This window comes from Prunus persica, chromosome G6 (assembly GCF_000346465.2).
Source record: "Prunus persica cultivar Lovell chromosome G6, Prunus_persica_NCBIv2, whole genome shotgun sequence".
NCBI classification, from domain to species: domain Eukaryota; kingdom Viridiplantae; phylum Streptophyta; class Magnoliopsida; order Rosales; family Rosaceae; genus Prunus; species Prunus persica.
In genome coordinates, this window is record NC_034014.1 from 20130746 (window position 1) to 20145395 (window position 14650).

Here is a 14650-nt window from a genome sequence, read left to right on the forward strand (position 1 = left end):
GGTTCAAACCGAACCGGACAGTTTTTGAAATTTTTTTAATTAAAACCGAACCGAACCAAACCGGATGAATAGTACCGGATCGGTTCTAATTTTAGACAAAAACCGGTCCAAACCGAACCGTGCCCACCCCTAGTAGATATGGTACCGTACAGTGAACGCGGAAAGAGTCGTTAAAGCTCATTGACTATGTTGCACAGTGACAAAAGAATAAGCAAACATCCAAGTAAATGCAAAAGTCTCTTTGAAAACGAACTCCCCCAATTAAGCAAAGAACTAGTTGTGCAAGAAGAAAAGGAACTGAGCCCATGTTGTCCATGACAATCAATTTCCAAGCTCAGTATGCGGCTGGAGATCTAATCCTTTGCCTTGACTCTCTGACTCTCTCTCTCTCTCTCTCTCTCTTCTGGCTCATAAACAAACAAAGGGTATGAATTTCTAATTTCTAACCCCTGTGTTGAATCTCCTCTGTTTTTCTTTTTCCTTTTTTCAATGGGGTTTGATCACAGAAAACTCATCCTCCAAACCAATTTCAGTGAGGAAGATTTCTGTCCAATTCAGTGTAAGCAAGCTCCGATCCAGGGGGGTTTCTGTTTTCTTTCTTGTTTCAAAAGATGCCGTGATGTATGTAAGAATCTTATAGTCTATGGTGGTAGTGAACTTCGTCCTCCACTTTTGCCAGACCCTACTCTTCCACCACCACCACCATCACCACCATCACCACCATTACCACCACTGATTGATTATCAGCCCCCATCTGAACAGAAACATATACTTGAAACAAGCATGAAAATTACAGGTTGTATGATTGGGGTTGCTCTTCTTGTTGCTATTGTTTTCTCTATTGTAAGATTTTATTGGCGCCGCAGCAATTCCAGGAGGAGGAGGAGTAGTTCTTTACCAATTTTGTTTGATACCCAACAAGATTTTCTTGATGAAGATCATGGACCTGTTCTTGATCATCCCATTTGGTACATCTACACTGTTGGGCTCCCGCAATCTGTAATTGACTCCATAACAGTCTGCAAGTATAAAAAAGATGAGGGGTTGATTGAAGGAACAGATTGTTCTGTTTGCTTGAGTGAGTTTGAAGAAGATGAGAGTCTTAGGCTTTTGGCCAAGTGCAGTCATGCCTTCCACATCCCTTGTATTGATACCTGGTTGAGATCGCATAAAAATTGCCCTCTTTGCCGCGCTCCAATTGTTTGTGACATTGCTAGGGATCAAGAAAGTGTCCCTGAGCCTATTTCGAGGGATTCAGGTTCGAGGGAAAGCATTGAGGTAGAGAATTTGGAGAATAATGGAGGGGTCGGAAGCCTTGGAAGTGGGACTAGTGAGGTTGGGATTACAGATGATGAGAATGTTTTTGCAATTCCAACTGAGGGAAGAACTGCTGAAAATTCAGGAAAGGTTTTGCCAAGTTCTACTGTGGCTGCTGGTAGTCGTGATCCAAGAGCATTAAGTGATTTGACTGACAATCGCCGTGTTACTGAAGAGGACATACAACCAATTAGGAGGTCAGTTTCGATGGATTCGTCATCTGCTTCGCGAATATACCGTGATGTGGCCAATGTCATTCCTGAAGAAGGAAGTTCAAATTCCCAATTAGTACATGTTAAGAATCCGAATTCGGGGATTGTTTCCAAGTATGGCAGTTCAAGTTCTAGCCTTGCCAAGCTAATGAGGAGTTCTTCAATTGGGTTTTCTCTGCAGATGGGGCCAATATCAATGAAAAGGCCTTTCTCATCTGGCAGGAAGTTTTTCTCATCCAAACATGGAAGGAGTCAAAGCTCAATCCTTCCGTCATGAAGATTTGGTTAGCCTTTTTTATGTCTCAAGTTTCAAGTCAATTCCAAGTAAAATTAGGGAATATATATATATATACATATGGCCTTCTCAGTGGCCTCTGCTGTATCTGTAGAATAAAACTTAAAAGTTGGTATAGAGGGTATGTCAATCTGAAGGACAGAAGCTGGTTCTACATGAAATAAGGGTGTTGGTACTGCAATTTCAATTTTTGAGGTTCTCAAATGTAAGAAAGAACATAAAGACTGCAAAAGTGTGGTCCTATGGCCTCTGTGATGGCAAATTTGCGTTTGTTGTGAAAAGTAAATGCCTTCAACAGGGGATACTTGAAATCTTCAAAACAATTTATACTTTTTTTTACCACAGAAATTTGCAATATAAGCACACTTCAGTTTTGATTTATCTTCTGTTTTCACCCCCTATTTTCCTGCATATTAGTCCAATGCCAGACTTAATAAGCATGGTTGAAACTTGTGAAACTGCTCTGAACATTCCAGCTCCTTTAATGTTTTTAAAGTTGATACTGACGGAATTGGAGTTATAGGAAGCTGAGTTTATGAGAAAATGCAGCTTTAAAATTCTTTGAGGATGCTTGTTTGTTGTGATTTTTTGTCTGTGTTTAATTTTATGTAGCATGATGGGAAGCTGCTGGCATACATTTGCTGCCAGTGCACGCAAACTCATTATTTGTTGTCTGAATAGTTCTCTAGTCAGCAAAACACTGCTTAAGTCCACCACAATTCAATGTGCAAATTTTCTATGGAAAACCGAATCACGTAAACAGGTTGCCAAGGCGGCAGGGCAATAAGGAATTGCCCAGCAAACCACCAAGTCTCTGGTCTCCGCTGTCGTTGGCATCAGGACAATACTTCCTTCCTTACCCCATAATATTTATGCATTCCACAACTATGTATCGTTTAATTTAATTAAATCACTATTTATAGACAATATTCAATGACCAATAATTTTTTATAATTTGTTTTAAACAACACTTGAAAACATTTAAAAAGGTGATCACATTTATTTTTATTTTAAACAAAAGGATGGGTTTCAATGGTCTGACCTCCAACAGTCATGACCAGTAATTTTTTATAATTTTTTTACGAATTGAAAACATTTAAAAAGGTGACCACATTTAAACAACACGAATTGAAAACATTTAAAAAAGATTGTAAAAATATATCGATGAAGTCAGCGCTTTTATTGTTGGCTGTTGGATGTGCATTTGCACGAGATGATTCGTGCTCTTGCCCACACTTAATAATTTATCTTCTTCAAAAGCACATGCATGAGACTCACAAAAAATTCGGCTTAAGCCAAAGCTAGGCTAAATGTGGCCCGATTGGAGAGCTAAAGGGCCAAATGTGTGCCTCTAAATTTGGCCAAAATTTTGTTTAGCCCATGGTTAGAAATGGATTTTGTATTATTTTAGGACTATATTTAGGATATAGCCTATGACTGAAGATGGCCTAAAAAAAAGTTCCTCCTTATAGTTAAAGAGGGAAGTATTGTCTTTTCTTTAAGCCTTCATTCTCACAGCTCTACAATATGCTATGCTCAAACTTCAAGGAGCATGTGTCGAACAAATAGGATCCCAAGTAAAATATATTCTTCAGTTTTGGCATGTGTTTCGTGACAATGAAATCAGAATTTTGTGTGTGGATCTCACAAAATATAAATAATAAAATAAGCGATTTCAAGACATACCTAAACATCAAAAATAAATATTATATATTCATTATAATCATAATTGTTTGCGACAAATTTTCATATTTTGAAATCATTGCATAACAACCACGTCATTTATACTATTAAAAATATTTTTCTCTGCACCCAAGTAATCATTCATTTATAAATTAACCTAATTTTAAATTTTAATAATATAATATTGAGATTGAGAGAAAAGCTCACAAACAATGAGAAAGTTTGCTTCCTGTCTACGCCAAGAAAAGAGAAAAATGGATTAAAATGTCTTTGGTTTTTAGCAATTTGTGTAAAGAGGTAATATAATAATAATAGTTTTATTAAAACTTTTGGGAATGGGTTTGCAAAAGGAGGCGTAGTCTTGGAGGAAACATAGGTTTGGCTGAGTAGGGCCTAACGTGGTAAAATAAACATGTTAATCAATATGGATTATCCAATAACAACACACTACTTTCTCTCTTTATATAATACTAGCCTCTCTGCACGCGCTTCTGCGCATGCGAGAGGTTTTTTTTTAAAAAAATTTAAATTTATTTTAAAATTAAAAAAAGATAATGAATATTTGTGTTCCATAAAAATAGGACCCATTATCTGAATTTTCTTTTAATTTTAATTTTTTTAATACAAAAAATTGTGAATTTACCATATTATCCTCATTTAATTAATAATTTCAATTCTTAATATTTGCATTAACCAAGGGCATTTTCTGGTATTTTGAATGTTTCACCATTCTCTGCCTTTTGCTTTATATATATAGATAAAAACTAAATAGGAGCCTGGAACTGCATTGGTCCCAACATGCCTTTGCCCTTGTTTCATGAGGTCAATGGTGTGGCGCATCAACTACCTCGATGTGTTTTTTCTTTCTTCTATCAAGGATCATTTGCTGTCCTCATTTCTTCTTGGTGTATTACTTGAGGATAGTTGTTATGAGCATTAAGTTGCTTTAATTATTGACCCCAAAAAAAAAATATATATATATATATATATGTTGCTTCAATAAAATTATTGTTTTCCTGACAAGAAATTTGTAGTTCAATTGGTTAATCATAGTTATTCATGTCCACAAGTTTTTATGTATTCAAATTTTCCTCTCCAATATATATACTCTTACGCAGACGTCTAGATGTTATAACCGTGCGGACATCTAGATGTTATAAGCATGCAAATGCCATGTATTTCTGCTATCCCTTCCAACTTTCCAATCCACACGGTAATAATATACACACGTCCGCATAGGAGTATATATCATTTTTGTTATTCTGTTATTACCGTGAGAATCCATTAAAAATAAATAAAAAATAAAAAATAAAAAAATAGAAAATACATGACGTTTACACAGTAAAAAATGTCCAAACGTCTGGCATAGGAAAAAAATTGTTTATAATTTTCCCTCATAACCAAAAAAAACAAGATAAGCAAAACGCATTGAACATTTATGGATTACTTGGGCCTTCATTGGTGATAAAAAGTCATCCCAACAAGAAAACTGGACGAAGGAAAAGAAAAAGCAAAACAAAAAGTACTAGAGGAGAATAGATACATACTCCGTCGCCCACAGAGGAGCTGGCATGCTACTTACAACCATGGGCTTTAGCCCATTATACCTGTGGCTGGTCCAGGTAAAGACCCAATATGACACGATTTTGTACCAAAATAAAAAGGGAGCTTCACTAATATACCCAAAATGGGAGCTAAAATTATAAAAAAACCCTACATGGAATGCGCTTTAGAAACACACCCAAAATCCATTTACTATATAAAAAATTGGTGTTGAAGTTCCTATAAATTACAGGACTGCCACTGATGCCCAACAGAAAAAAAAAAAAAAAAAAAACTCAAAAAACACCTAAAACAAGCCCAGCCCAATTTTATAAAAACACCCAAACTTTTTTTTTTTTTTTTTTGGTTACAAAAAGTCCAAACATTTTATTACAACATAAAACTGTCTCGAAAACCGTAACTTCAAGCATGCATCTTCATTAAACCATCTCTGCAAAACGTCTCTTCATTTCACCGTCTTCATCATTTATGCAAACTGAAACTCCATAACTACCACCAAACTTGATCTACTTTCAAAAACCAACACCACACACTAACCTCCACCTACAAAACAAAGACAAAATTTCAGAGAACAATTTCAACAAGAAAAGGCTTCAGAGGTAAGACATTTAAAAACCAAACCTTTAGTATAATGTTGACTAATTGCTATAAAGTTCCAGTCTATGGTAATAACAGTATTTTAGATTCGAATCCAAGACAAAATCTTGAAACTATATTGGATTTTCACTATTGGACTAACTGCATATGACTATAAAATAGTCAGTTTTCAGCAACTCAAAAAAGAAAGAGATATTTAGTCAAATACAGATTCTTAACACTTTACTGTCATGTTGATTAATTGTTGTAAAGTTCCAGTATAAGGTAATAACACTGCTTGTTTCCTATGGAATCCTATTTCTAATGCATGTCGACCACTATAAAGTTCCAGTCTAAGGTAATAACACTCTTAGTTTCCTATGAAATCCTATTTTTAATGCATATCTACCACTGTAAAGTTTCAATCTAGGGTAATAACAGTATTTTAGATTCGAATCTAGGACAAAATCTTGAAACTATATTGGATTTTCATTATTGAACTGAGTGCATAGGACTATAAAATGGTCGGCTTTCAGCAACTCAAAAAAGAAAGAAATATTTAGTCATATACCCATTGTTAACATTGCTAGTTTACTTTCATGTTGATTAATGGCTGTAAAGTTCCAGTATGGGGTAATAACACTGATCGTTTCCTTTGAAATCCAATTTCGAATGCATGTCTACCACCGTAAAGTTCCAGTATAGGGTAATAACACTACTTGTTTCCAATGAAATCCTATTTTGAATGCATGTCTACCACTATAAAGTTCCAATATGAGGTAATAACACTGCTTGTTTCCTATGAAATTCAATTTCTAATGCATGTCTACCATTGTAAAGTTCCAGTATAGGGTAATAACACTACTAGATTCTTCTGAAATCCTATTTATAATGCATGTCTACTCCTTATAAAGTTCCAGTATAGGGTAATAACACTGCTAGATTCATCTGAAATTCTATTTCTAATGCATGTCTACCCCTTGTAAAGTTCCAGTATAGGGTAATAACACTGCTAGTTTCATATAAAATCCTATTTCTAATGCATGTCTACCACGGTAAAGTTTCAGTATAAAGTAATAACACTGCTTGTTTTCTATGAAATCCTATTTCTAATTCATGTATGTAAAGTTCCAATAAAAGGTAATAACATTGCTACCTAACAACAAATTATAGTCGACTCAAAAATCAATAGTGCATAAACAGAAAAAACACGAATATACTCAGATTCAATTGAAAAAAAATACCTCAATTAATATGATAACCGAATCAAATATCACAAATTTGTAACCACAACTCAAACCAAACACAAAACAAATCCACAACCAAACAAAATCTGAAATCAATCCAAATTATAAACATAAAGAAATTAAAATCACAATTTAAAACTCAAACGAATATCTAAATACAAATTAGAACGAAATCAGAAAATCCAATAGCTTATCTCCAAATCGACAATAACAAAAATAAACATATAAAATCAAGAAGAATGAGATCTACGTTTCAAATTTAAACTCCAAAACTACAAAAATTATGATAACTTAACCAGCAACTTAATTAATCGAACATGAAATCACCCAAATCAAACTACAATAAAATCAAATATGAATTCAAATTAAAAAAAAATCAAATACCTCAAAATCGAAGATTGCAGATTGAATAGGATTTTCTACTAAGCCAAGTCACCAATGCACCATGAGCCATTTCATCCCCTGAATCCACCAAGTCATTGTTCATTTGCTCATGTTGCAAATCCTCCAAATTTTTCACAGATCCAGCATCTAATGGATTGCCAGTGCCAGTGCGTCTGACTTTAGCTTTTGTCGTGCCATTTGGACTAACATGCTTGAAGGCAGAGCCTTCGTCAACTCCATCTTCCAAAGCATTACTGCTTGATGTTCCCTGAATTGAGATGGCTACAAGTTTTGATCCACGGGCTTGGAAAGGGGTCTCTTAGTTTTCCTATATCCAAAAGATGAATTAAGTAGAATTAGAAGAAATAGTTACCTTACACAATCAGAATCCTATGACGTCATCATTCTTATTCTTTTTTAGAGATATATATATATATATATATATATATGAGAACAGAGCTTAGGATTTCATCGTCAAAACTGAGGTGGAAGAACAAAAACTGAAAATTGGGGTTGAAGATGAAGATGAGAGACTGGAGGTCGTGAGTTCTGATACGGTGTTTATTAGGAATTCCAATTTTATGTTAAAAGGGTAATAAAGGTATTTCATCTTATAATTAAATTAAAAAATATACAGCTGTTGATTTTTGGGTTTATTTTGGGTGTGTTTATATACATTAAATAGTATAGGGTATTTTTATAGTTTTATGCCTAGAAATGGGTATTTAACTAATTTTCTAAAACAAAAATGATGTCTGTTTTTTTTTTTTGGGGTTTTATTAAAAAAGAAAAGAAAATAAGTGTTTGGATCAAGCTTTATTGGGGTCGCATGCAATTGGTTGTAAACGTTTCTTAACTTTGATCGAGTCAATATTCATTCCCGAAACATGTGTAACACGTTCATAACATGTTATCTTTATTTTATTGTTGTGGCTTTCTTTTTATTTTGAAAAACCTTTTAGTTTGTATTCTTTTTGGTAACTTGTTTAGGCATTCAAGGGCGGAACTAGGAATTTTTCAACGGGTGGACTAGCTAAAGTTATTAGCTTAAAATTTAATGATTATTTTTTTTGGTACTTACAATTTCTATAGTCTTTCTAGAAATAAAAATAAACAATTAATCATATAAACCAAGCTAGTTCATAGCTCTATAGACTAATTTTCAATAAATTCTAACATAAACCAAATAGGGTTTAACTCCATAGTGGATTGAACATCTAAGACTTTTTACCTAGATTGACGTTAGGTTCTTTCATGCATTCATATCATACATGAAAAGTTGTTTTATGTAAAAATATTGACTAAGTATGAAAAATGGGTTTTCGGAATAATCATTTCCTCAAAATAATTTTTAGTAGCTTTTATTCCTCACACATCAAATAAGAAAACTTGATTTTATGAGATTTTAGTATGAAGTATATATTGACTTAATGAGCCATCATTTTTAGCCTAAATCGTATTTTGCACTAAAACCGATTTTTCATGTTTTGATTTGGTGGGAATTTGATTTTCTAGTATTTTTATTTGAATCCAAATGAGGAGTATTTCCTTATTTACATTGTAAACTTAAGTAAAAATAGAGCCCTTAGTGTGGTTCCACCCTTGTAGGCATTTGTATTAATGCGTTAGATATATGTTTTTATTTTGTTACAAAAAATTAACGACACTACAAAACAAAAGTGGCAACAATCACTATTATTTGGTGACATTTGATGACGGTTGCCACTTTTTTTTTTTTTTTTTTTTCTAGTGCGAGCATAATGGATAAACACAATAGGACACACTAAATTTGCATCATAAAATTTCCTGTACGGTTTTTGATCCGTTCTCTTTTGTTTCTTCCGGCCAAAGTTATTCCAAAAGATAAAAAGGGCATGACCTGAAAAAGCCAACACCAAGGAGATTCGGTTTTCACCAGAGGTTCAGTTGAGAGCAGGTACATATATAGGGGGGGAGAGGGGAGAGAGATAGCTATAAAAAGCTGGAAAGAGAGAGCTTTTTAAAGTGTAAAGCCATTTGTAAATTATACATACATACATATGATACGTGAGGTCAAGTACAAGGCAGGCAGCAGGGTTGCATGAAGCAGCCTTGGAATGCCTAAAAAGCTTTCTACATGTTCATAAACACATGTAGCAAAAGATATATCATATCTGCACTGCACCAAGCCAGGCCACACCCAGAATTTATGCCTCAAAATAGAGAAAGCAATAATTTGTAAATTGAAAAAAATATCTTTGTCAGAGCCGATTGAATTAGTATAGCCATCAATAATTCGCAAATTGAAAGTGTGTTAACAACAGTCAGGACTCTACACATTTCTCATGATGACAGCTGAACAAAGAATCTATCCTATTTTTTCTTCTTTTTTTATTTGGAACATTCAAATGAACCATTATGCATGCATATATCCATATTGATCTTGTAAGTACATAATGGTGGGAAAATGATCTCTTACTGGATAATCTAATTTGTTATGTAGATTCTTATTTGAATGCATGATCTAAATTAATGTATAGTTTAACATTTGGAAGCAATGGCGGAACCAGGAATTTTTCTTGGGGTAGGCTAAATTTTTTTTTTCTTGGCTTCTTGTATAATATAATATATCATTCTTCAAATTGTCTAGAATTTTTATTTGTAAGGGGGGCAAAAGTCCGAAAACAGCTAGTTAAATTTTAAAAACTCAAAAAAATTATGAACTGAACTAGATAGTTCATTCTTTTTCCAAACACTGACACAACTATAACCAAACCCCCCAATAAAACACAAATAAGTAGAGATAAAAATGGAAGCCAATTAATTAGCAAACAAATAGACAATACAAAATTGAATGATTTGGTTGGAGGAATAGAGCAGATGTTCCAACTGGTGATGTTATCTTTGACTTTTTTTCTTTGTTTCGAAGACCTCTGATTTTTGGGGTGAAACCATGAAAAATTTGTCAGTGTTGTTCCAGCCAAAATGACCACAGAGACACCACACTGAAAGGAGGAGGAAGAAAAAAAACTGGAGGAAAGTAGAGCCGGTTCATTTATTTTTAGACATCAGATGAGAGGAAGAAGAAGAAAAAAAGAGAAGAAAGAAGAAAACTAGCGGAGAAGGAAAAAAAAAAAAAAAAAAAACAGAAGAAGTAAGAAGAAAGAAAAATGTTAGAAAAATAAATAAATAATAAGAAGCTTTTCGTGGGCTGAGGAAAAAAAAGCTGCCGGGTGTGGGAGATTTGTGGGCTAATATTTAATTATAGTATATTTTATACATACATTCATGCCTAAATGAAAACTTAGCACTGGGCTAAAGCACATATGCACCCCTTCCTACTTCAGCCTGTGTTTGTAAAGGGTTTTTAGTCCAAGAGTAGTTATTCTTGCACTCGAGATTCTATGATCAAAAAAATAGAAGAACACTATGCTTTAAAAAAATAATTAAATGATAACCATTAATTAAGTGGTCAAATGAATTCGGATTCAAGTGATTTTTGTTTTTGGTAGAAATGATCTTAGAAGGATATCTAGAAGATAGACGGCTTAGATTATGAATGTACAGTACAATACGTGTGAGCCCTACAAAAATGTCCATCAAATAAACTTATTTTGAGAAATCTCTCAATAAAAAGGTAAATCAAAATACAATACAGTCAATATGCATGACAATGCTCACTAGCTCCCCTCCTTTCCTTTGAATCCAAAATAGTATACTGTCAAATTAATGGTCCAAGTTTTTCTAATATTCCTGCCAAAGAGGCCTAGACAAGAAAAACACCAAACAAAAATATCTCAGCTGTTTCAAACAATGTGATGGAGAGTATGAATTAGGTAGCTAGATGCAAGCCCAGTAGCCGACCAATTAACACTGGATTAGTTAGCTGCTGATGATACAACTTGCTATGGAGGGGATCAAATTTTAGGTAAACACTTTCAAAATCAAATCATCTGGAAAAGACAAGTTGCCATTTTCTGAAAACAAATATTAGATTTATATATGAAAGTACTGGACATATAAAATATAATAGATTAGGTGCGTTGCATATATGACATGATTCCATGAAGATAAAGTGAATGGACTTGTTAAAGTCATCAAAAAGTTGCTTCCAAATCCGGAATTGGAATCTTTTATTTATTATATCTTACTCGCCATATGCAATCAAATTTTGCACTTGGGTCCCAAAGCTCTCTGGTCATGACTTTCGGGTTGTTTTTCCCTTTCAAAATCTGGCCCTCAAAGATTTAACGTTTTGTAATGCCTCCCCCTACTCTAAACATTCTGTTTTTGTCTGCATATTAATTATTCTTAAAGGCTAGAGCCTAGAGCTAAAAACAATTAAGCAGCTCTCTTGTCGTTGTCAGTAGGATATAACTTAATTGATTGAGTTTTTTCACTTATATTCATGTGGGCAGAGATTCAAAATTGACACCCAATAAATATTTATGTAACCCCTCCTCCAATTGCTTGTGCTATTAAGAAAAAAAAAACAATTAAGCATATCCATGAGCTATAATATATTGAAGAACTGTTAGTCTTTTTCCTTCCTATTCATTAGAAACTTAGCGCAATAAGTCAAATATATTGAATAATTTTCATATAAACTGATCCAAGCTACAAAGTTGGCTTGCTTGACAACCTATTCGACAAGTTTAATGGGACTTAGATAGCATACGGGTTCGTTTAAGTTACATAATAAAATTGATGTAGTACTTTTTATATCTCCGCACCGCATATATGAAAGGAAAATACTTGGCTCTCTTTACATGTAAAGAGTTCTTTCTCGTTGCAAGTAAATTACAATATGACACGTGTATAAAAACTTTTCATATTGTAATGTTAATGAGTTAATTTCGCATAGCCAAGCAGTATCCGGCATAAAAATGTTCAAGTGTGGATAATCCACATACCAATCTGCAAGCAAGCATGCGTAGAGGCAACAACTTGGTTCATCTAAATTTTAGGCCATTAAAGGACACATAAAAATACAAGATAAGTTGTTTTCATCTACCGATTACATAAAGCATAAAGCATATAATGCCAATAAGTAGACAAATTATTAAGAAGGGTTATTGAGCTAAAAGCTGAGCTTCCTCTTGAATCCTACCCACCATTTCATACACATCAGCCGCAATCTCATTCATCGAGGTCAGCTGAGAGTTATCTTCAACCTGTCTCATCAATTCATATACAAAAATCTATGTTTCAATTATTTATCAAAACAAAAATAAATAATTTTTTTTTATTGAAAACTTAAATTAAAACTGAATTTGTTTTTATTTATTTTAATTTTGAACTAACCTTGACGCTGAAAGTGTAGAGGATCATATTATCCGCAGTTGTGACATTAACGTGAAGAATCATAAGGCCCAGGGAGTGCAAACCAAGCACCATCTTCAAAAGCTGTTTGGGTTGCTTTTTCATAAGCACTTTAACATTGGCATGGCTTTCCACCATTGTCACTTCAACATCTGCAATGGCAGACTGCTTCTCGGCCATTAACTCATTTGAATGCACTGAGCTATTATATACGCCATGGCCATGACTGTTCAAGCAGGTCGAATACTGAGGGAAGGTGAAGAAGCTTGAGAAGATTGAGGCCAAATTCAAGTGTTGTTGCTCGGTTCGTCTATGGCCCTCTAGAGATTGCAAAAGTTGCTCAAGCTCCTTCACGAAATTAATAGCTCCACCTATGATTGAAGCTTGGTCACCCTATATACCCAAATGAGCTACACATCAGTCATTAGACAACATTAATTTTTAGTATATGTATATAACATAATAATAATTTTATCTTTTTTCAGATGATTTGACATGATCAACTAGCTACCTGTTGCGTATGTAAAGATAAAAAAAATAATCTGACATGTTATGTTATAAGACTGTGATGTATGAGAGATGAATGGAAAAGTACTCTTTGGGCGTAGCAAGCAGGCATCATAGCTCGGAGCGCAGCAAGGTAGTCGTTCATTTGTTTTCTCCGGTTGCGTTCAACAGCAATGTGGGTCATCCTCTGAGTCTCCATATCTTCCTTGTTCTTGATGTTTTGGATGCGCCGTCTCTTTCTCCGGCCTGTCGAAGCTGCCGGAGCTTCTGTTGAAGAGAACGCACGATTGAAAGCCGGCCCACTGTTGGTTTCAAAGTCGTTGACACTTTGCAGCATTGAAGCTTCCAAACTCGGGTTATTGAAACCTTGTTGACCTACATCATTGTTGAGCATATGATGATCAGTGTACACTTTCTCTTCCTGATGATCTTCTCCAAAACCAAAGCCATGGCTCCAAGATCCTCCTCCTCCTCCTCCTACGGCGTGGAAATCCTTGAAACCATAGCTGTATCGGTCTGCTTGTAACACCACAGCTTCTAACGTCATTCTCTCTCTCTCTCTCTCTCTCTCTCTGCACGGACTAAAACCCAATTGGAAATTACAAAATTTGAGGCAAGAAAACTTTTTTCTGCTCCGTGTATGGAGATCTAGGATCACTATAATTTATAAGGAGAATAATCTTCCAACAGACACGAAGACTAAGTGACCGATTTGCTTAGCAAGTGGCAGAGAGAGATGAAATATTAATCTAGCCAACTTGTGGGCGTTGGAGAAAACTCTGTGTATGTGTTCGATCAATATTTCACTCTGTATTTTTTTCTTGGTTAGTTTGATCATATATCTTTATTTATATATGCCAGTTTTGGCAAGGCTGATGCGCATATTGTATTAAATAAATAAATAAATAAAGGTATATATTGTTTAAAGTTTGTACACACACACATGTGAGCTTTTGTTTGTGATTCTTTTGCTTCGAAAGTAGTGTGCATTTTCATTTGGTCATAATGACTGTTTGACGTAGGACTGACCCTGCAGGTATTGTACGTGGCATACTGGGAGAAGCACAAAAGCAGGATGGGGTCAGTCAGTGTACAAAAGTTTCGTTGTCAGGGGAGAGAATCCATGGGAGTGACCAAACAATGAGAAATGGAGACATGTTCTGCGATCATCCATGACAAAGACCAAAACACACCCAATTATTTACAACTCCCTTTTCTATTGACTGATTGAATGTTGTATAATTTTACAACATTTGCGAACATCATAAGGTAGTATTCATACATTATCTTATGATTTGTATTTAACTTTCCATCACAATTTGTGTTCAACTTTCCATAACTATTTTGGAGAATATTATGTCAAGTGATATATTAGAAATATTATGTCAAGTGATAGATAAAAAAATATGATGTCGTCCTTTGTGCGTGGCATCCGTATCATATTGTCAGGGATGCCTTAACAACACATGGCTCGCATCTATATCAATCACATCACATGAACCTCCATGATCTCGAATTCACGCTCCACTTCTACCAACAAAATAAGAAAAACTACAATATGTAGA

At 34.4% G+C, this 14650-nt stretch overlaps 2 protein-coding genes across 2 annotated transcripts; one reads left to right on the plus strand and one right to left on the minus strand.

The window, feature by feature from the left end:
* LOC18772828 (RING-H2 finger protein ATL52) lies at positions 235-2205 on the plus strand. The gene has a single exon (XM_007205150.2). The coding sequence runs from the start codon at positions 490-492 to the stop codon at positions 1804-1806; it is 1317 nt and encodes a 438-aa protein (XP_007205212.1). The 5' UTR covers positions 235-489; the 3' UTR covers positions 1807-2205.
* LOC18772207 (transcription factor bHLH94) lies at positions 12089-13957 on the minus strand. The gene is made up of 3 exons (XM_007208131.2): positions 13174-13957; positions 12561-12971; positions 12089-12430 (listed from the first exon to the last, which is right to left on the minus strand). Exons 1-3 carry the CDS (start codon positions 13630-13632, stop codon positions 12329-12331), a joined length of 972 nt encoding a protein of 323 aa, XP_007208193.1. The 5' UTR covers positions 13633-13957; the 3' UTR covers positions 12089-12328.